This window comes from Carettochelys insculpta, chromosome 12, assembly GCF_033958435.1.
Source record: "Carettochelys insculpta isolate YL-2023 chromosome 12, ASM3395843v1, whole genome shotgun sequence".
In the NCBI taxonomy this organism is placed as follows: domain Eukaryota; kingdom Metazoa; phylum Chordata; order Testudines; family Carettochelyidae; genus Carettochelys; species Carettochelys insculpta.
Window position 1 is genome coordinate 33,862,575 of NC_134148.1, and position 23,880 is coordinate 33,886,454.

The following is a 23,880-nucleotide window of genomic DNA, read 5'->3' on the forward strand; positions in this document are numbered from 1 at the left end:
GAAGCGCTGAAATGCACATTCAGCGCTTCATTAGCATGCGGGCGGCCGCAGCACTTCGAAATTGACGCGCCTCGCTGCCGCGCGGCTCGTCCTGACAGGGCTCCTTTTTGAAAGGACCCTGCCTACTTCGAAGTCCCCTTATTCCCATGAGCTGATGGGAATAAAGGGACTTCGAAGTAGGCGGGGTCCTTTCGAAAAGGAGCCCTGTCAGGACGAGCCGCGCGGCAGCGAGGCGCGTCAATTTCGAAGTGCTGCGGCCACCTGCATGCTAATGAAGCGCTGAATGTGCATTTCAGCGCTTCATTAGTAAACTTCGAAATGGCCATTTGCGTGGCCATTTCGAAGTTTGGGGCACGTGTAGACACGGCTAAAGAGGGATAACCCAACCACCGCAATATAATCAACCACCACTGGAGCACTGATCTGGCAGGGAAGGCCTGGCTATGCAAGAGCAACCAAGATCGTGGAGGACTTCCTCCTTCAGAGGGTAGTTCTGACTGTGGCAGAGACGCTCTCTTACGCTGCCACCACAGGAAGTGGCGCTACGGACAGCAGATGTTACATGGTCATTATGGACTACACTGCTTGACTAGCCACAGTGTCACTCTCAGATGCGCTGCCTAGACACATGGTCTTTCTGGAGTGATGGCAGCTCCATGTCCCAGCCCTAGATACAGTTGGAATTATTTGTGGGGTGTCCAGGAAAGCGGATTGTGTGACTCTAAAATATTCACCTCTCCAATTTTTAGGGGAAATAATGATTAGATTTTTATGTGGAGAAGGAACTAAGGTAACCGAGTCTGGTTTTGGCTAGATGCACAGAAGCCAGATGACCTGCCTGCTGTTAGCTACCAAACACACTAAGGGAGTGTATTAGCCCACTGTCAAGGGTCAGCAAGGGAACATTCATGGGATATGTGCTCACTGAACAAAGCTGGAAGCTCTTAAACTTGGTAGAATAGATCTTTGGTCATACCATCCGGCCAGAATCAAACCCAACTGGGAAACAAGCAGTTCATGGCCACTAGAAGAGCCTTCAGGAAGGCAATGTGGTCTAGTCATATGGACTAGGAGAAAGGAGACCTGGGTGCTGTGACCCTGGGAAAGTAATCTCATCAATCATGCCTCAGTTTCCCCTCCCTCGTCGACCTAGACTGTACGTTCTTTGGGGCAGCAACTGTCTCTCATTAGGTGCCTATGCAGCTCTTAGCATATGGGATCCTGATCTCAGCTGGGCACACAGGCTACTTTAGTGTAAACACAGATAAATTTAGAATGTCTCAATTATTTCCTTTTTTAAGCTGTTCCCCAGAGCTCCGTGGCCAGCGAGTTGATTGATTTATCATCCAGTGGTTGGTCTCCCCAGCTCCATACATTGTGAGATCCCTATTTTAAAATGGCCCCAAACAAAATCACAGGGCACCAGCAGACAAAGCAAGGAGCAAAGTAGTAAACACATCTTTTCGTTATTTCTTTTCTGTTTCTTGTTAAACACCTATAAACCAATGACATCTCTTCATCTGTACAGTCACACAAGGTCAACTCCAGGGCTCCATATATTAGCGAGACAATATAAATTACGCCCAAGGACACGTTGCATTTCTCTGCCGCCTTACCAGTGGAGTTCTAAAACTGGCGGAACACAAGGAAAAGTTGCTGGAGTATTTACAGAGGCTGCCCCGTGGTGTAAGCTTGCACGCGCTGCAGGGTGCATCCCACTCTCACTCCTCTCTGGCCTGGCTCTTTGGATGTCATCAAGAGACCCACGCTTTTGGGGAGATCTCTGGGAATTCCTGCTGGGGAACAAAGGGGGACTCCCCCTCTGGTTTCCCAGTTCCAGGCCGAGGTGTAGATGGTCTTATTGTTTGCGAGCCAACTACAAGGCAAATCCCAGGACAGCATGGAGAAGAGAAAGGACCACTGCACCCAGGCTGGTAGATTACTGCCTGGCTACTGCTGGGGTACGGAGTCTTTGGACAGCAGGGATTCCTCAGGGCCTACCTCCAGCAAGATTTTCAAATAGCTCTCCTCAGACTCAAGCTAGGAAGAGCTAAGGTGCAGCTGGTCTGAAGTGAGATCACTAGGAGAGAAGGGGCTTAGCAGCAAACAACCCCTGCTTCACGGGCACTGCCTTTGTGAGAGCTTTGCCCTGGCTCCACAAACTGACAGCCACCTTCCAGGGGGATGAAAAGGGAAGGGGTGAGGGTGAACACTCTGAGTGTCAGCGCAGGGCTTGAGGAGGTCTGAGTGGTCACTCCATGGAAGAAATCTGGGAGATCTCTGACACTTTGCCTGAGCATCCTAGGATGGAATCAAAGAACCATGTCACATGGAGCCCTTCAGATACCTGGAGTAGGCCAATGGCAAAATGTCAGAAACCACAAGCACTGGCCAGGTTTCTCCTTTTGCATCTCTGAGGGGAGGGGTGGGGAGGGCCCAAAGGATTCAACCTCCTGGCTATGAAGTGAATCAGAGAGTTCTGGGGCCGGGATTGGCTTTCCTGGATCCCATTAGCTCCCATGCACCCTGTGATACGCAGCAGATGCAACCAGTGAATGACTGTGCCCCAGAAAAGCGCTGTCCTGCAAAGGATGAACTGTGCACCTCAGACTCCTGCAGGGAGCTGGATGTTGGGAAGAACAAGGCCTTTAATGATGGACAGAAAACATTCCAGCCAACTGCCTGCCCCCTCTCTCTGGGTGGGTACGTGCTCAGTGCTGGGAGGGCACCATTGTAACTCTTCTGTCTGGGGTTTAGCACCCACGTTCATAAAGGCCCAGGAGTGAGCGAGCCTCACTTAGGCGTGTACCACCAGCTCTTTGCACACACAGGCAGCAGAGGGGTGTGAGCACTTTTGCAGGTACAGTCATTTGCATGGGCAAAAGAAGTGTGAAAATGAGGCCAGCCTGTCTCTGTGTGTTCCATGATGGTTTCCAGGCCTTGGTCTATCCGGCCAACATGCCATCCTGACCAGCTGAGGCTCTGTCCTCTCCTCCCAGGCAGCAGCAGCAGCAGCCGACTCCCCTAACACGAAGCCACTTTCACAAATGCCAACATCACAGTCACCACAACCGTTTGCAGTACCACGCGGGAGCACTGGAAGGTGGGGGTGGGGGTATCCCACCCTCCTCACCACGTGAAGAGGAGAGGGTGAATGGGTGGGGGTGGTAGGGCTTCACGAGGTAGGGCTCAGCAGAAACTGATGGCTGCTATCTGGGACAGGCCCATGACATCCCAGGAGGTCTAATTCTGAGGACAGGGCCTGAGATGTGGCCAAACTGCTGTTCAATCTCTCCTCGTCCAGCGCAGACCACTGTCCCCTTCTGCTGACCATTTCCCCACCCAGCCAGGTCACATCTATAGAAGCACTGACCAGCCCCGACTCAGACACACCAGTGCCACCCAGAGGGCAGGAAGGGCCCGGAGATGCCCTGAGGGGGCTGTGTTGCCTGGGCCCACCTCCCGTGTCCTTTCATAGAGGTGCAGCTTGTCCTTGTTGGAGTGAAGCATCTTCACATCCTCAAAAGCATAATAAGCAGCCAGAGTGAAGTTGACGTCTCCTGTGGTCAGGAGGTCGAAGACGCAGGACTGGAAGTACAGGTCCTCCACGGGGAGCTTCTCCCGGCACTTGGCCATGGCCGTTTCATAGGTGAAGAACTGAGGGGAGGAGGCAAGGCTGGGCCCCTTCCTGCGAGCCCAGCCTTCTGTGGCCTGAGTCGAGCGGAAGGTCTGGAAGTCAATCTGTTGGTTTAGCGGGCAGCCGCGGAGACAAAGGTAAAGGCCCTGGTTGTCCCTGTCCTCCACAGCATTGACTACCTCCTCAGGCATGCGCACAGCGAAGGTGAGGTAGCGGCCCACCTGCCTCACCACAATGGTGGTGCCAATGTACTTGGCTTGGATCTCAATATGCTGCCCAGACACCTTTTCAGTGATCTTCAGGCTGTTGGCACCGTGCTTGTCGCCACCATTCTTGGAGCCGTCAGCAAAGGCAGCCGGAAGCTCGTCCATCTCCGCCTGATACACTTTCTGGTCCACACACTCCTGGAAGCTCTTGAAGATGATGGTGAGCTGTAAGGGGAGAGGGAGCAGAGAGAAGGGGGCATTAACCATCACTGGCAAACCACTGGGCTCAGTCACCAGTACATCTTAATGAACACAAGGGCATTGAGGCCTGGCTGGTTCATTCAGCGACCACCACCATGTACCTCCAGAAGAGGGCTGGGACATGGAGAATCAGTCTTTGGGGCATTTTAAACATGGGCTTCAGTCCACGAGCACAGAGCTCCCACTGAGTTTTCCCAGTTTATGCACAATGCCCCCAGGCTTCAGCCTATGGATAGGTGCAATGGGGGCAAATCAGCCACATGCAGGAAGGAAACAGAGACAGGACCAGAACCCAAAGGCAGAGGCATCCTGTCCATAGGTTGTTTTGGGGACTACTGCAGACCCCCATGCTGTAAGGGGGCATTGGGCCCAGGGTGGCCTGGCGCAGCAGCAAGGGACCCAGCCCCAGCTTGCTCTGCCCGCCAGTTCCTGGCATTGCTCAGGGGAGGAGGTGGAAGCTGGAAAGAAGCAGAGCAAGGGGCTGAGGGAAAGGGTGGAATGGAGGCAGGGTGGGACAGAGCAGAGGTAGAAAGAAATGGGTTGGGTATGGGGCTAGGTTGTCCTGGGTGCCACCTGCCCCTAAGGACAGCACTGCCAAAAGGTCCCGCTCTGACATTCCCCAGAAGCTACCTGCTGGAGGTGAGACCATGAGAGCTGGGAACACAGGGTGAGGGAGAGGACAGTCCACTGAACAGCCCCAGCTAATATGCATCATGTCCCCAAGCCACTGTAAATTCTTCTGTACACAGCTCATGGTGTCCTCCTTCAACTGCCTGCAGGCCCCTTTGACAAGCCTCTGGCCAGAGGGGTATCCAGCTCCTCATGGTAGGTCCACAGAAAGGAAAAAGGACTTGCTGAAGACATGCAGCACGAGGCAGTTAGACCCCAGCTGTTCCTGGCTCCCAGTTCTCTGCTCAGGCTGCCCCCCTTTCTCGAGGTGGGATTTCCTTGTCAAACTACTGCATATTTGAATACCTCAAGGGAGATGACAGGGAGCTCGGACCTTATTTGGAGTCTGTCTAAGGGGGAACGTGTCTAAGCCCCAAACTGTTCTCAAAACCTTAGTGAAGTTCCAATCCTGATCTAAAACACACAGCTGACAACCAGACTTCCGGATCTGTCTCCTGGGACATCTGGCTCCATCCTGCTGGAGGTTCAAACGGCTCACAGTGGGGCTCTCGCAATTCCTTTGGCTCTGCCCCTTGTGGGGGTCTGCCCCAGATCTTCCATTGCTGCTTCATCAAGCGGTTCTGCTCCACTGGCCACAGCAACGGTAGAGCTATCGTGAAGATCAGCCTCCGACCTTGCTCGGAGTAGGTTTGCACACCACAGTGCTTAAAATCCCCAGAGCCTCCTGGAGTTGTGCACGAACCAGGGTTCCTAAAGTGGGGCTGGAGCCACAGAGGTTGTGGAAAAGTGAGAAATTCTAGGCAATACTTCCTAGCACAGCTGAGGCTACCCACAAAGTACCTGGCCCCCATCCGTGTCAGCAGCAACAGCGTTCCCACTCTTTTGCCCCTGCAGAAGGCTCTCCTAGTCTGAAGGGTTTAACTGGAGTTAAAAGGTGTGTCCCTGCTTTCCTCCCCAGGTGTTGGCAGGCTGACTGGAGGCTGTAGCCTCCTGCTGAGAACTCCCTGCCCCAGTGAACAGCACCAGAGAAAGCCTGGGTGCACACAGACACCGTCTGCCTCGGAGCCAACCTGCGGAGGGCTGCCTGCGGCAACCACTCTTCCTGCTGATGACTCACCACGTCTCAGCACCACCATGGCCCCTTATAAGTTCCAGGATCCAAGGGCGCTGAAAGCCGTGAGCCAATGCTGAATGAAACTCTCAGGCTTCCCACCCTAAACTGGGATGGTGACAAGCCCCTGTCATGAGTCACTCTGGGAGCATCTTGAAAAGAGCCAGACAGAGGTCTGTGCTCCTGGAAGGCCCGAAAAACAAGCAGACCCCTTCTCCCCAGCCTTCCTCTGAAGCCTTCCAGCTTTAGCGCTCAGGCAGCAAAGAGGAATTCAGCTGCACGGTCCCTCCACACAAAACCCTCCCTCTCCAGCCAGACTGAACACTTAAGACGCGTCACATTGAGTTCCACTGTGCTACAACTGGACATTTGCCACCGCCTTTACTCAGCACTGCACCCGGTCCCTGGAGAACATTTATCTTGGCCGCCACAGCGCAGTGAGTACAGACTGCGCCCCACAAAATGCCTCGTCCTGGCTGCAGACAACAGACACAATCACTAGCTAAATCAGCTGGGAAGCCAACCCGTGAAACCAGCACTTCGGCTCCAAACCACAGGCTTTCCCATGTGAACCATCACGCTCCCTTTCGAGTCAACAGATCTCAGCAAGCTGGGTGACAGCATGCCCACGGGCCCAGCCACCTGGGGCATCACCAAGCACATGAAGCCAGAGCAGTAGAGGGCAGTGACAAGGAAACACGATTCCCAAGGCATTAGAACCACAGCTGGTTGTGAGGGAGTGCCTGGAGGAGAGGGGCAGGAGTCTAGCTGGGATCAGATGGATCAGGCATGCTGGGCAAAGAGCCTTTCTCCTTCAGGCAGGGGTGGAGAGCCTCTGGCCCACGTGGCTTGCCTGGATCCAGCCTGTGAGGCTTGGGGTTCGCCTCCCTTCTCCGCCCCCGTTAAGGGCCCAAGTTGGTGCTACCATTCCAGGCATGCAGGGGGTGTGAGCCCATGCAAGCCAGGGATGAATCTGGCCTGTGGGTTCTGTCTGACGGGGTAAGCAGCTCCTGCACTGCAGGGAATCACGCCGAGCCGGCACCATCCCCGCATCACTCCCACTGGTTGAATGGAAAAGGCAAGGGGCATTTCCCTGAAGCACGCAGAGCCGTGTGGATCTGCATCAGGGGGGCACCTGCACCCCCACCTCTTGCCCCCTCCCATCCAGGACCACCCCCCCGCCCCTGCATACCTCCCACCACCAGCCTAATCCTGCGTACTTCCTCTCCTGCAGAGCCACACCTCCACCTCCAACCTGCACCCTTCCCCCCCGCCCTGCACCTTCCCTCCCGACCCCCCACTCTCACTCTCAGCCCACTTCTGCACCCCACCTCCAGCCCAGACTCCTGCCTCCCCCCCCACTTCCTGGCAGCTCCCTCCTACGCACTGAACTCCTCAATTTTGGCCCCCTCCAGAGCCTGCTTCTCAGGAGAGGCCCACATCTGTGAGGGGTTTTTTCCCTTTTGCTTCTACTTGCATGTCCTGTTTCTATTTCTGATTTTTCTATGGGTCAGTGCAGTGGCCCTGACCCTAAAACGGCTGCCCGCCTCTGCCTTCAGGTGGCTAGTTCAAATCCAATGTGGCTCAGCAGAGACCAACACACCAGCTCCCATGCCCCAGCTGTTTGGTGGTGTGTGTGTATCCGGTTCCAGTCACAGCCGGTGCTCATTCACCCCCTCGGTAGCAGGCACACCCTCTAACTGGCCTCAAATCCTGAGCTACTTGCTCTCCTCTGGAGCTGGTGCTGGCCTGTCAGGCTTTGAGGCAGTGCAGAGAGCTCTCCCGTGCTCAGCCTGCTCTGGAAATGCAGAGAGGGCTTCCAGGCTGTGCTGTCAGCCTCAGATTACACTGACCTCAAAATGAAAAGGACAGCTGAGGAAGCCACTAACTCAGGGGCCTAATTACCCCCACACCTGCTGAGAGAGTCTCTGCAGAGATACCAACAGTGTCATTGTTCTGCAACCACCAAACTGCTCATTCTCACCCGCCCCCTGCGGCCGAGTGCATTGCCTGGCACCTCTTCCTCGCAGTGTTGGGGCTGGTGGGGCCCTTGGCAAGGTGGTGAGTTTTCACTCTGCCGCAGGCTCCTTCGGCTGCCATCACTGCCACTTTGCACAGGCCGCAGGAGGGTGAGTTCAGCGAGTTTTACTTCTTGCCAGTGATTTCTTGCCATCCTGCTGTTCCCTTCCCTGACTTGGACTGGTGCAGTACCCTGCCAAGGAATCTGGTATGGGGGGTGGGGGAGCCTGGCACAGAACTGCCGCTGCAATGCCATGGGGAAGGGCAAAAGGGAGAGACGTGGGTTTGTGGTTTGCCCTTCAGGGGTGCTGCCAGCCACAGATCCCGGGCCTGCCCCCTTCATGAGCTGACCTTTCTTCGCAACCGAGACCGACAGCAGGGATAACACACTGCCTCTGCTGACACACAGCGACCTGAGGAGGGCCAGAGGCAGCGGTGAGAAATCCAGGTCCATCAAGGAGTTCTGGGGAGCGGAGCAACCAGGGAGCAGAGAATCTAGGGAGAGGGGCTTGATTTTCTGGCTAGGATCCTTCATTGTGGGGGGCGATTCAGCCTCCGTCTCAATCGGCTGGGTAATCTGGCACAAGCAGATGAGACCGAACAGCTTTCAGGAACATTTGTGGAGGCAGTGGGAGAAAAATGATTCAAAGGGCGACCTGCAGGGTCAGAAGACACCAGACCCCAAAGGACCGACTGCCCACCCCAAGCCTTTACCTTGGTCGTTGCTGTTGCTGGGGACCCAGGCAGCACCGGCGTGTTGGTGACCTGCACGTTCAGGTAGTTATTGTCTATGAGCGGCCAAGCCCCCTGCACTTTGCAGGTCTGGAAGCTGTCTGTGAAAGTCCTGAGGTGGGGGTCCCCAAAGAGCCCGCAGTGGGTGTAGTTTGCGGGGGCTGAGTGCTTGTGAAAGCTCTTCTCATAGTGGCAGATCTCTGGGCTGTCGGAGCGCTCCTGGCTATCCCCGGGGGGCAGCGTTCGGAGGCGGGGCTGCGAGGTGGGGCCATCTTTGGAGCAGTTGTGCTGGACCATGAGGTCATCTATGCCATGAACGGCAGAGTGGTAGGCCAGGTCCCCCCGGCAGGTCCGAGCCGTGCGGCGGGTGCAGTGAGCGTAGGTGCGGAGAGCCGTGCAGAACTCCGGCGCCTCCTCTGTGCCTAGGTGGTGAGAGCCCGACGTGGCCGCCCAGAACTCAGAGTTACACTTCAGGATCTTGCACTGAGAGGTCACTGGGGGGAGAAAGCACAGGCGCGGTCAGGACACCCAACACATGGCTCAAGTATAGTGCACCACCAAAATGCCTCTGCTGGTGAGGCCTCGTGGCAGCTGTTAGCAGCCTAGGCCACGGCAGAAGGTGAAGAAGAATCCTGCCCCCAGATGAATCCTCAGGGGAAAATTAGGAGTGGACTGACACCAACCTATGGTGGGAAGCAACACTCAGAGGCCAAGTCCTGTCCCCTGTCCTGAGGAAAGACCAGGGAAATCTAGACCATCTCTGGCAGGTGTTTGTCCAATTTGTTCCTAGAAACCTCTGGACAGGGATTCCACAACCTCCCTTGGAGACCTATTCCAGGCTGCTGCCTTTAGAATGAACAAGGTTTTCCAACATCTAACCTCTAAGTCTCCCTTGCGGCAGATTAATTTCATTAATGTGCGGGTCCTACCTTCAGTGGGCATGGAGAACAACTGATCCCAGCTTCCCTGTTTCCCTGAAGACTCTCCACATTCGCTGGAATGCTAAGAATAGCTTAATGTCATTCATCTGGGGGGCTTCTAGAGCTTGACATTCAAAAATCTGCTCGGGCAACAGCAGGTCCAAGGTGCACAATGGGACCATTAATTTGCATTTTTTATGCCTGTCGCCGGAGTTTGTGTGCAGTGGGCTAGCTGGATGAATAACTGGTCTCCTTATGTAGCTGATTTGTATACAGGGGCATTAGCTGTGTGCCAAGGGTGGATCGTTGGGTAAAACGAGGCCCTTAGTAAAGTGGGGAGGGTGGGAGGAACCCCAGGTTTGACACCTCCTCCTGCACTCAGGCAAGACCCTCAGTCAGCTCAGCAGATCTTAGCATGGGTATTTTCTGACACACGTTTCTGAAATTGGGGGTTTTCCCTGATGTAGCTGCACTAGTGCAAGCCCCTAGTGCAGACACACCGTGCTAGCATGAAACATGACTCACACCACTACAGCACTCCCTTGCTTCCAGGGGAGCTGTCTGCAGCAGGGCAGTTTCAGCACCACAACCCCCTCAAGGGCTGACAAGCCCTCAGCAAAGCAGCACCCCAGCCCAGCAGGTGAGGGCATGGGGCCAAGATTCCCAGCACTGGGTTTGCCTCCTGGGGCTGTTTGTTCACACTCTAGGGGACACCAGATACCTCTTGCCCTCTTAGTGCGCTGCTCTCGCACTTCCCCCGATCCCTGTGGGGAGTCTTCTCTACTGCACTAATACCTCTCCCAGTGCAAATGCCTGGCTCCTCCCAGGTCGACAGCTCACTTGAACCAGCCCACCCCGCAGCTGTTGGGGGAGTCCAAAAGGTAAAGAGCCGAGGAGGAAATACAGCACAAAAGGAAGAACAAACAAAGTACAAAGGCACCTTCTCAAGCCGCGATCACCTGATCTGCTGGAGCTAGCACCTTGACACTATGCACCTTCCAGCGGCTTCATTAAAGCCAAGAACAGCATGCGCCAACCTCTACCACTCAGCCCCAGCCTCACCGCTTTCCTAAAACTGCAGAGATACGGGTATCACAGGGAAAAAGCCTGGAGGGAAAAAAAACCAGGCAAAACCCTAATCAGCCTTGATTGTGTACTAGAGAACAGGTCAGCTTGGACCTTCCCAACCAATGCACAAGCCTCTGGCTCACAGGTCAATGCAACCATAGAGGCTGTGCACTGGAAGGGCCCCCTGCCTAGCCCACCCTGACTTCTGTAGCTTAGCACTGGGGATGCTGCTCCGGTGCCCACAAGCCTAGGTGCAAGAGAGGGTAAGGCAAAGTACAATGGGTATTTAGAGTCATTTCTTCCAGAGGGGACATATTTTCAGCAGAGGGAGTGGCTCCATGGTGCAGGACATGAAAGTGGCAGTGCAATGTGGCCAGACCTGGGGCCTGCACTCCCCATCACACAGTGCACTGACAACAGCAATTTGGAGCCTCTCATTGCTCATACTGCTTAGATATTCATGGTGTTTTCCTTCCCCTTGTTCTAATCAGCCCCTTGGGGCGCACGGAAACCGGGCAGAATCAGGCCCCTAATGCAGGGGAAGAAAAAAGCAACATTTCCAGGGGCTTTCTGCTGGTGTCTCACGAGCATGCTCATCCTGAGCTTTGTCTAGAGAACAGTTCACACGGCAGTCACACATGCACAAATAAAGCCGCACAACCCAGCACCACTTCATACTGCAGAGTACGGTCACATTTTAACTATTCCCTTGCAGTGCTGGACCCACATCAGGCCCTGGAGAATGGAAGGGGAACAGGCCTGTACATCAGAAGGAGCTCTGCAGGAAAGCCACCAGCCTGCTGTCCCTTTCCAAGAGAAATGAGATACACAAAGAAATGGGTGGAAAGTGTCTGAGTTTAAAAAAATCCGGGTTTAACAAGTTCAGCTGCTAGCAATAACAGAGAATAACAACAGAACCTCACTTATTTTACCCACACCAAAATAATGAACCATTCTTCCTCAATGGGTGGAGGAGGGGCTAATCATAATCATGGCAATGACAAGCACATGTTTACTTCCCTTCATCTTCTGATCTCTCAATGCACTGGAAAGCAGTTTAAAGAGAGGAAAGCAATACAGTGCACTAGTCAGCAACTTAGAAACTGGACCTACTGCAACTAGGAGATGTTACATTTTACGAACTTTCCATTCCATTAACTTCTTAATCCCCAATTAGTTTGAGAAATGGATGTTTTACAATGTAGGCTTATTTTTATTTCAACAACACCCACTTAAAACTGAACAGATTTCACTGCCATCCCTTTTCAATGGATTGCATTTTGCTGGAACACAGTGAATCCACATCACGTAACCCAGGGGTTTATAACCTTAGGCGGCTACGTGAGTTGCAAAGAAAGCCTGCTGTTGTGTGTTTCAGCCAGAGGAGATTCTGCTGCTTGATCATGTCACCCCAGTGGCACATACCCCAGCACTCAGATTTATGATCTCTAACTCCAGGTCCTAAAAGCCACATGTTAAAGCCGTTTGTGATTAAACGTGACTAATGCAATGATGTCTGACAAGATTCACGTGAGAACACGGTACGTGCCTAGCACAGAAATTAGAGACCCAGAGCAAGTCACAAGTGAAGAGAGCTATGGAGCTGGGCACGCCACTGTAAACAATCAGATTAGCACCTGACTAACACCTCTGCCAGAGTACCAGTCTGTTGTGGTGATGATGCAATCAGACTTTGCTGGCACTTGGAATGTGAACAGGCAGCATTTCAAGGTGAGACTCTCGAGGTGTGGGTTGGAAGGACACGTTCCGCGTGCAAGAGTGTCATTCAGGGAAATTCCAGCTCCCTCCCTTTGGTGACAAACCACCCATGCTCCAGGTCTGTGATGCCACTAAGAGCCTCATGACAGAAGAATTAAGTAGCTGAATGAAGCACTGAGGTGATAAAAACAGAACCGTCTCCAGAAATCCCATGGTCACCTGTGTTCCCTGTAATCAGTGCACTTGTGCGGCGGCTCAGGAGAGATTCAAATGCTACCCAGCTGATTAGCCAAATGCTCACAGCTAGGCTGTTGTTTCTACTGGGAGTGCACATTTGCATATGCCTCGGTGCACATAAATTTTATTCTACACATGGACGGGGAAAAATCCACACATGGATGGGAAAGATTAGAGGGAACATTGATGATCACCAGCTAAACCATACATCCAGGGCACCAGGCAATGGGACTTGCAACACACAACTCGGTAAAAATCTCCCTCAGCCATCAGTAACAATAGGGCTCATGTGCTCATTTGTTGGAGTCCAGCAGTTACCAGGAGCAGGGTGCTTTGTACTGTTCGGTTGCTAAGGGGTGCACCTTCAGTGTGGAAAAACAGAGACAGGCCAAGTGCTATACTGGCACTTGGGCTGTGCGCCAAAGCTGACAATGCAATAACAAGGGCTTTGCTGCTGCTTCCCAGGTGCCATTATTCTTTGGAGACATTAAACAGAGTTCCCCTCTGCCCCTCTCTCAGAACTTGTCCTAGGGGAGTAAAGGAGCTAGTGGCACCCAGAGCAGTGGCATGAGAGCTGCTCCTTCAGCGCCACAGAGCTGTAATAGCCACAGCCATATGCCTCTTACTGCTGAACCCAGGATGGTCGCACGTGGCTGGTCTCTCACTTGTTACTTTATAAGGTACTTGACTAAAAGCAAAGCAAAGCTCCGGAGGAAAAGAAAAGCCATTTTCATTCCTTCCCAGGGCCTGTAGGGGGAGCATTTTTCCTAAAGATCTTATCATTTGGGGTTTGGCAAAGCCTTCGGATTTGCTGTTTCGCACAGGGGCCCATATAAGGCCAGATTTCCAAAGCCAGGTGCCTAAGGAGCAGACCCACGCTGTGTGTGTTTGCATAGAAGTCGGCCAGCAGAAGGAACACTTTCACATGCAGTTCCTCCATTTACAGGCAATATGTGAACTGGGACGGCGCCTCCGCTGTGGAAAAGGCAGCTCACCTTGCTGTGGGATTGCACCTGGAGCACACCAGGGAGGTGGCTTTTCCTACCTAATCTCCCTGCTGCCAACAGATAAAGCCGGCAGGGTCAATTCCCTTTTATAGGGCACTGAATAACCACAAGTCTTGGGTAGACTGTTTGTGGCCTTGTTCTTTTAATCTCTTGGCAAAGCCTCCCTATCAGATCTGTTCAATAGTGCAATTGTCTGACACCTCCAGCTCACACAAACCCCTGCATGACTCAGCCCAGCCCAGCCCAGCCCACCCCACCCCACAGCAGGACAGAGGAACCCTACCGCCCCTCAATGTGCTTTGAGGGTGACTGAGGAGCAAGGAACCCAGCAAGCAGAGCTCCGCAGGAGAAAGACGGCAACCGTTCTCCACCCCCAGATGCTTCTCCTCTGGTCTTCTACGGCAGAGGCTTTGGTATAAAAGCCAAGACTCATTTGAATAGGAGCCAAGAAACTATGTTTATTCAATTGCACCTAATCTATTTTCCATCTCCTCACAATGGATCTGGTTTTCAACCGCAGATGACTTCGCATGGAAACAAGCCCCTCTGCTGCTATTATTCAGGCCTTCACGCAGCAAGTTGCCACAGCGCAGGGATTCTGGGTGACATTTCACTGCCCACACCCTCGTGCCCAGGGCCGTCCCTACCGGTGCTGGTGCCCTACACAGCCCAGCACCGTATTCGCTGCGGGCGGGGGAAGCGGCTGCTCCACATAGCGGTGGGGCTGGAGGTGTGAGGGAAAGGGATCGCCAACTCTCTCTGACAGGACACCATTTAATAAAGTACCATCCAGTTTGGGAGAGGTGACAACCTGGAGCATGGCTGAAAGGGAGGTGCAGGGCAGAAGAGCAGCAGGGAAAAGCGCCACTTCTCTCCAGCCACCCACTCCGCACCTGCCCCCTGCTTGTCTGAGTCCTCCAGCCTGCGAGGGCTACTGGTTGCCCCCTGGTGAGCAGAGACTGGGTGCTGAGCCATGGGGGTGGGGAATGGGTAAGCGGGCTGCCAGTCAGGTGCTGAGCTGGGGGAAGTGTCTGGGGGGCACTAAGCTAGGGAGAAGGACTGAGCCCCATGCACTTGGGTCTGCTCCCTGGCACTATGATAGTGAATGATGGGGAAGGTGGGTCCCTGAAGCTCCCACTGAAGATATGGTCCATGCTACATAAAGATCTGGGAGTCTGTGGCCTTCGGGAAACTGATGGTTTCACTTTGCCTTACAGGGATCCCTCTTCCTATTTATGGAGTGACATTGAGGGATTTCACTGGGTGTGCTGACTAGCCTCCGCAACTGGAACTATGTAAGGTGCCGAAAAAACAGGCCCCTGTTTGTGGGAATTTTAAATGGATATGATGTTCAAGAAGCCAATCAAAGGCCACTAGTGGAACCATTAGATCACCAAATCTTGCTTCCTCCATATCACAGGCCACAGAATTTATCTCCATTGCCCCTGCACTGAATCCTGTGACTTATGTCTGGCTCAAGCATATATTCCAGAAGGAATGCACCACTTCCTTGGGCCATTTGTTCCAATGGTTAATCCTTCCCATGGTTAAAAATGTAGGCCTAATTTCCAGCTGGAATTTGTCAGGGTTCAATTTCTGGCCCCTGGTTCTTGTTCAGTTTTTTCTCTGCTAAAGAGTCCTTTTGGTACCTGGCATTTTCTCCCCTGGAAGGTTACTTATATCTCTGCTGTCATTAAGTGAACTATAAGTCGCCCCTTTTGATAAACTAAACAGATTGAGCTTTGTAAGTCCCATACAATAAAGAATTTTCTCCAGCCGCAGATCATTTTTGTGGCTTTTCTCTTTTCTGTCTCTCTCCAATTTTTCAACATCCTTTTAATAATAGGGAGACCAGCAATGGATGCAGCATTCCAGTTTTGGTCTTGTAAATGCCATCCATGTACAGTGGTAAAAGGGCTTCCCTACTTTCACTCATTACTGGGTGCAATTGTTTGCTCAAAAGTTTTGTTTTGTATTTTTAGGTTGGGCAGGGCTGGGGAAGGAAAGATTTGGTGTCACCAACAAATTTTATGACTTCTTGCTGATCTGTCTGCTTTGTTTTGGTATAAAAAAGAAAACCTAACAATTTTTTTAAAATAAATATCAAATCATTTCAACATTTTAAAGGGAAACTTTCCAATATTTTTATCTGGTGTTACTTTAATTTGTAAAGAATTACAAAAATTTAAAAGTAAAACAAAATACTTATTTCAAACATTGTTTGAATTTAACTTTTTTTTTTACTTTTTAGACTTGCCAAAATTAAAAAAATTGGTTCCACTCAAAGTAAATTACATTTTTTTTTCCTTCAGAATTATCAGCAAACCACGAAATCCATTATCTTTCTAGGTTCACTGACTGCACCTCACTCACTGCACCTCAATGATTTCCTGAGCCCTTTCTGCCAGAGCATCACCAGGACCCTCATGTTCAGTTGCTTATTCAATAGACCCCAAAGCCTTTCTTTCTGCTTTGCAAGATAGCATCTCTCATTCTGTTTCAACTACCTGGAAAAAATCGCAGCAATCCAGATAGACATCATCTCTCTCCAAGTACAAAAAGATGGACATCACACCCAATGCAAAGTTAGTTATATTAAATAAAACCTTCTGTCTGACTGGGCTCCTTTTACCAGGAGATCCTCATCACTCATTCTATATGACTGCTGTTAAGCTCATTATTTACCACTCCACCAATCATGGCGGCACCCACAAATTTTATCTGATGTCATTTTATATTTATTTCCAGATCACTGAAAAAAGGTTTAATAGTGTCCAGACTAATAACAATCCCTGAGGAATCCCACCAGAAACACTCCAAATTGATGATAAATCCCCACTAACAACTAATTTGTAAGAGCCTGTTTTCACTGCATTTAGCGTGTGCTTTATTGATATAGTATAATGCTATTTTTTTTAAATACTGTCATACGGCCTAAATCAAATGCCTTACGGAAGTCGAACTTTACTACATCTATGTAGCTTTCTTTATCAAGCACATTTCTCATCTCATTTAATAATGAAATCAGGTTCGTTTGACGAGACCTATTTTTATAAAACCATATTTGTGTTACTTCTACTCCTTTTATTTTTTTTTTTAAAATTCCTTTATCATTTGAATGCCACATAAATTTTTGCACTATTTTGCCTGGGATTAACGTCAGGCTAACTGGCTTATAGTTACTCGGGTTATCTTGCGTGCCCTTTTTGAATATTGGTACAATATTAACACATCCAATTTTCTGGAATATTCCTGGTACTTTAAGATTTATTAAAAATGAACATGGGTAGGCCAGAAACATCCTCAGCCAATTATTTTGGGACTCCTGGGCTACATCTACACGTGCCCCAAACTTCGAAATGGCCACGCAAATGGCCAGTTCGAAGTTTACTAATGAAGCGCTGAAATGCATATTCAGCGCTTCATTAGCATGCGGGCAGCAGCGGCGCTTCGAAATTGACGCTCCTTGCCGCCGCGTGGCGCGTCCAGACGGGGCTCCTTTTCGAAAGGACCCCGCCTACTTCGAAGTCCCCCATGGGAATAAGGGGACTTTGAAGTAGGCGGGGTCCTTTCGAAAAGGAGCCCCGTGGGGACACGCTGCGCGGCGGCAAGGAGCATCAATTTCGAAGCACCGCTGCTGCCTGCATGCTAATGAAGCGCTGAATATGCATTTCAGCGCTTCATTAGTAAACTTCGAAATGGCCATTTGCGTGGCCATTTCGAAGTTTGGGGCACGTGTAGACACGGCCCTGGGCACAAATTATCCAAGGCTGCCAATTTAAAAATATTTATCACTAGTAGATGTTGTTTAACATCCTCCTGGGTGGACTACAAAATACTTCATTATTCTCATGTGATGTGAGTACATCCTCCTTCCATATACAGAACAGAAATAGTTACTGGAAACTTCTACGGGACACTTTTCTGCATCATTTTTAACATCTCCATCTAGTAATGAGCCAATATTATTGCTGCATTTTTCCCCATCTTAATCTGCTTTAAAATACATTTTTATCCATCATGGTGAGGTACAAAATAGTTATTTCATGTTGGGTTCAATACCTTTCACATTAGAAAGTCATCATCTTTAATTTTTAGAAACTACTGATGATTTACTACTACGTGAGGCCTCCAGTATATGATCCCCCCTTCCCCCACAGGCCGCCCATAACAACAGCTTTGCTTTCCACACATTACAGGCAGGGTAAAACCCTGTCCAATCATGGGAATCTTCCCACCAGGTTTCAGTAATACCGGTTATATCATCTTTCTTCCCATCACTGAGAACATGCAATTTCTCTTGACTTCTGGCTACTTTTGAAAAAGGGGTGTGGGATCATTAGGAACTTAGGTGCTTTTGAAGCATTTATTCCTAAACTAATTGTATATATGATGTCACATAGATACGCCTATGTCTAGGACTCACATTCAATATGAGCTTCTACTGGAGTACATTTCAAACTACTATGGCCAAATTTCTCAGGGCCTAGAATTCTGTAGATCTGAGATTTTGGGTGCTCATCATACAGAAAAATCAAGTCACTTAGATCCAGGTACCTAGCTATGAATTAAGGTACCTAACTTCAGGTTTGAAAAAGTTTCACCTGCATGCTTTTATATTCGCATGCTCCAGTTCATTCTTCCTACACACAGAGAGACTTACCCAGAGTGGGGAGGGAAAGATCATATAAGCTGCTATTTGAAAAGTCACAGAGCAAGGTCAATTCCACCAAGACTTCGGAGAATCCAAAGACAAACTCATAAGCCCCGGGCCTTCAGTTAAACACTAGGCACCCCTGAGCATCACAGTTAAGCTGTATCAGAGAGGTAGCCATGTTAGTTTATATCTTCAAAAACAACAATATGTCCTGTGGCACCTTATAGACTAACAGATATTTTCGAGCATCAGCTTTCGTGGGCATCTGATGAAACCGGTCTTTGCCCATGAAAGCTTATGCTCCAAAATATGTTAGCCTATAAGGTGCCACAGGACTTCTTGCTGTTTTTATAGTTAAGCTGGAGCCCCACTGCAGATGCAGCTAGATGGAGGATGGAAGCATCTCACTACTCTGACATGTCTGCTATGTTGCCATGTAGTGCATTAGCTATAACAAGTTCCTGCAAGAAACCCTCATCTCACCAAGCAGATCATTCCATACCAAACACCCACCAGGAGTCTTTGCCTAGTTCTCAGCCTGAGAAATGCAATGGTTGTTGTCTTTTTGTTGGTGGGGTGGGAGTGGGGGATGGGGCAAGTAATTGTGTGTGTGTACATACACACATGTTCAGGAGTAAGAGAAAAAGATTGGGACTGGAAGATACAGAAACATACGTAACGTAACGCTACACATTAACACCTATTACAATATATCTCATGCTGGATTGGTGTACCCAACCAATTAGAACACGTACTTCATGTGAATGCCTGTTTACAAGTCTACATGTGTACAATGAATGAGAGACAAGGTGGTGTGTGTGTGTAATATGCTCTGGGTATAATATATGTGCAATATTCCTGCAACCCATAATGGTGACGGTGTGGAAAGAAATAAGCCCATAACTGCCTGTCCTGTGGTATAGGAGAGAAAGTGGCAGTGAAAACAAAAACCTCCACCCCGCCAGCTTGACTGATTGATGGCGTCCCTTGAATAGAGTCCAACCAAGTTTCAACAGGAGGAAGGAGGCGGGAGAAACCATGCAGCGAAGAGGAGCCCAGTGGCCATCTGACCCAGGCTGTGTAAAAGGATTTGTGCATCATGGCAGCATTAGTTTCTTCCAGCGACCTCCTTTGAACTGTTAATCAAGCACAATCTTGCAGAATAATAGCCTGATTATTATTGCCTTGTTTGCATAACAAAGAGGCCCAATAAAACTGATTTGACTGAGCTCAGAGGGGGTGTGAAAGATCTGTCCTGAGAAAGTCACTGCAGGAATGCAGCAAACTGCTCCAGTCTCAACCCAGGAAGAAAGACAATGCAATTTGCCATCAAGAAAAAACCCAATAGACCAATAAATTACCCATGTGCAAAGGGATTAGATCAGGTTTCAGCTGCATTGGAGTGGGGGTGGGGAAGGGACTGAAGGGGGAAAATAAACCTGACTTTCTTAAAGTGCCCGTGCTCATTTTTGAAGGAATGGAGGCAGACGATTTTGAAAGGGGACACTCACTGTGTATAATGGGCTGGATTCTGCTCTTCCTTTACAGTGGCTTATATCTGGAAGAAATGCAAGACTTCAAAGTATATGCACTTTGGTGGAGTTGCTCCAAACGTCTGCCAGTGTAGCTGAGTCTGTTCATGTATACAATTTCCTTTTTCAACTCTGTCATCCTCCTCCAATCTGTGCGGAAGAGGATGGGAAAGAGATTTCGCAAGGTGTTTACTTACATTTAAAGAAACTGACAGGGAGACGAAGCCAAACAACTAGCCTGGGCTATTCCATCTCCAACTTCTGTCATTCAAGTGAGTGGACAGCTGTCATCAGCCTCTCCCTTTTGTTCCTCACTGGCACGGAGTAAGCAGAAGTGGAAAAATGCAGCCTCTCCTCTGGCTACAGATGCATCAAGAAAATCCCTGGATTGCTCTTCGCACTTTGCTTTTTGTGTTCAGTGAATCAGTTGACCATGAATCCAGAATGCCTTGCGACAAAGCAAACATTTCTCATCCCCATCAAACATCCTACACAAGTCTGGCCAGATTTTCTCCTGCAGCCAGCAGAAGTGTCCCCACAGCAGCTGGAAACAGGCTTCCTGAACTGGGTAGCCAGGCTGGAGCTGGCATGCTAAAAAGAGCCATGTGGGTCTCCCAGCTTTCAAGCATACAGCGTGGGGTGGGCTCATGCCCTGTGGGTGTTAAGTCTGCTTACAGAGGCTTGGAGACTCACTCCCAGCTGCAGTGGAGACCCTTCCAACTACTCTCCTGCTCCAAGAATATCAGCAAAGCTTGAAAAGGTGAACTTCAAAGCTTGGAAATGAGCATTCCTTAGAAATGAAATTGCTAAGCAGACTGAAAACAGATTGGGGCATTTTCATTTGAAATCACAAAGAGCCATAGATTCTCCACACCTTCCCTATCTAAACTTCTTCTGGCACAGAATCAGGGTGGAGTGTCTTGCCATAGACAATGCCAGCAGCTACATGGAGGCAGCCTTGTGTCCAGGAGGCTGCATGTTCTATTCCTCGGTCTACCACTGACTCTCTAGGGGTGAGGCCCTGTGTCTCATTTTCGTGCACCTGTAAAATGGTAACACGGCTACCCCTCCGATACTGTAAAATGGTGTTAGTGAAGTTTATGCACCTTAGATCCATGGGGGAGAAGCAGCAGCCAGAAGGACTGGTGTGTCATCCCAGGCAGCATGACCCTCGAAAGCCAGGCTTGCATGGCAGAAAGTGAAGGAAGGGCTGCTTTCTCTACACCAGCAGATTATCCAAGATTTCAAGTACTTTATAAAGGTGGGTAAAGCAAAGTTTACAGTAGAGAGAACTGAGGCCCAGAGCAGTGAAGTGACCACCCAAGGTTAACACAGTTTTCCAACTCCTAGTCCCTCTCCTCTGTCCAGGAGACTCAGCAATCTCCTCAGTACACCCCAATGGGCTTTTGCATCAAGCCCTATCAGAACGGAGCAGACAAATCTGCTTTGCCTCTGCCCACATTTGTCCATTGCGGTTCCAGAGTCACTTACAATAACCATCCTCTCAACCTCAGAGTGTGGTGAGCCACTGGCGTAAGTCAGGCCTCAGGCCATTCTCCAAGAGGCTGAGGCTCATAGCTGAGCCGTGATTGTTATATTTCACTCTGGCTGGGTTCCGTTCAGACTCTGCTTGTGTAATCCTAACAGGCAGAACCAAACCTGGGACCTCTGGAGCTTTGTGCGTGAGTCTCTCCTGCCTGAGCTGAAAGCCAGGCAGCTGGTTCTCAGCCTAAGGGTGTAGAGGAGACTCAGTTTCTCTCTCTCTAAGTGGTCTAAGTGCCAGTACATGGGACACTGAACCATGCCCCATAGATGCGTGGGTTACACTTGTTACAGGAACAACCCCTCTGCACAGTTGCATGGCTGCAGCCAGGCCTGATCAGCAGGCCCTCTGCCTTTCCATATCCTGTGAGAATGGGGCAGCCTGTGGTGGGAAAGTGCTTTGCACTACAGGTGTGTGTTTTCTTTGAGAATAATCAGTCCCACAACTTTCACATGAAATTTCAAACCTTTGACACTGGGCTAAATGAGATCCAAAAATGAGGCGACGGAGAAAGGCCCTAAGCACATAAATCTGAAGGAGGCAAATTTACACAATTAAAGAGCCTGCCAAGAATTGCGGCATTTCAGTTAGAGGCGCTGATTTGAGTGCAGGGCGTGGTGAGTCAGCTGCCTGACTTTCATAGATGTCAGCTAGAACCTCCAACAACGTAGGGGAAATTCACACAAACACCCATACGGCCTTGTGTCTCACCTCTTGCTTTCTCCAGGAGTCTGACAAGGGCAACCAAAAGATCTCTATGTAGATCAGTTCACAGGTACCTGTCTCTCTGTATCTTACCTCCTCTCACCCCTCCCTGTACATCCCCATTCACTACCAGCCCAGCTGATAGTCAACTTCTTCTGTATGACTCCCAATGCAATGGAAGCAAATACTATCAGCCTAGATCCCAGTCCCTGGCATTCCCTGGTTTGTTTATTTGTAAAGGTGCCCATTCGCTGCAGCACCCCGGCACAAGTTCTGAATGTCAGAACAGAAAGGAAGAAGTCAAAACCAAGTAACTCTCCACTCCCCTGCTCATTCATCCATCCCTCCCCTCCCCCACCCCCGGGGAAATGCCTGTGAAGAGAGATGGGTTTTATGTTGCGCAGTAAAGGTCACAAAGTTTGGCTCCCCCATGGGGAGCAAATTCCAGAGTCAGGGGTCCTCCAGCAGGAAAACCGGGCCACATGCACCAGCCACTGGACCCCAGCAGTTTAGAGGGGGTGTCACATGACCTCACAGCCATGCTCCGGAGTGGGGTGGGGAGAACAGCTGGGTTCCTCAGAACCCAGGCTATATAACTGTAGGCTGTTGGAGACTCAAAAGAGGATAGGAAGCCGACATCTAAGCCACAGGGCCCCTCTCCTGGTGGATTATGCAGGGCTCAAGTGAAATGTATTATCAGCCCTACTCCCCAGATATGATCACACATTTAGGGCCCCAATCTGGCACCCAGGATAGTAAATGGCAAAATGTCCATGGGATCAAGACTGGGTCTTTCAGCTCCTCCAATAACCTCACCTGTGCTTCACTTGAGGAACTCCCTGATTTTGCTTCTGTCAAAGACTTTCACATTCTCCCTCCCCAAGTGCAGCTCCTTGTAGCCACGAGCAGAACATTAGACATCTGCATTTAGACAGGCTGCTGGTGCAAAGGGAGCCAGCTTGCTCTTTTGCAGTAAAAGCCCTATGACTTCATCGAAGGGACGGCATCTGGTTTTGCAATTGGTCATAATTCAATTCTCCCTCCTCGCTCCAGAGACTTCCGCGGCTGGAGCGGTGATTTGGTGAGCAAGATTGTGCTCGTGTGCAAAGAAATCTTTAGATTAGTATTGAAACCCCAGTGGTCATCATGACAGTTCATGCAAAAAAAAAAAAAAAAAAAAGGCCCGCTTATGAGACTCCAGCTCTTAATTACAATATTTGTCAACTCTAGGTTACAAAGCCTTTTAAAACCATTTATGAGTGAATTCAGGCCTCATGGAAGAAAGGGACTAACAACGTAGAGACCAGCAGGGTATGGCCAGGGAAACTCAGTCATGACCTGCCGCACGCCATGTATTTCAATCCAAAAGCCTCCCTCAGTTCCCCCTTGCAGCACTATTTCATTCCTGGGCTTCTACCCCAGCAGTACCACTAGCTTTCAATCCCGCCACAAACCCAGGCTGATATTCAGTCCTGGCTCCCCACACAGTTCTCCTGATGTAGCGCAGCCCTGACCTGCAGCCAGACCCTTCCGCTAGTCCAGTTCTGGGCTGCTGCTGCACAGCTATGGCAAATCACAAAGCAAAAAAGAGCAAAATCGGCAGCATCCTGCTTTTCTGGTCCTTGACACCCTCTCAGCTCCATCAGTGCACCTGAAAGGGAACCCACAGCAACACCCTGACTATTCAAGTCTTGGGCTTGAGTGACAATTGTGTATAACTGTGCCAAAGAGTGTGGTGGTTTATATGATGTGTACCTTAGAGACTTGTTGAGAAACCCTGAAACTCTTTGCTGGACCCAGCATTTCAGCCTGGGTCTCTAGAAGCAGCAGGTTGGTGCAGAAACCCATTAAGCCCCTGGGTAAGAATTATTTTATGACTGCACAGCTCTGTGATCA

General features: G+C 50.3%; 1 protein-coding gene across 1 annotated transcript in view; it reads right to left on the reverse strand.

Moving 5' to 3' along the window:
• Positions 1-262: 262 nt before the first annotated feature.
• The window catches only part of RGMA (repulsive guidance molecule BMP co-receptor a), a 37,269-nt gene continuing 13,651 nt past the window's right edge, over positions 263-23,880 (reverse strand). The window contains exons 3-4 of the mRNA XM_075007117.1: positions 8,579-9,090; positions 263-4,068 (exon numbers count right to left, since the gene is read on the reverse strand). Of these exons, the coding sequence (XP_074863218.1) occupies positions 3,358-4,068; positions 8,579-9,090 (1,223 nt within the window). The 3' untranslated portion in view covers positions 263-3,357. The remainder of the gene's footprint in view (positions 4,069-8,578; positions 9,091-23,880) is intronic.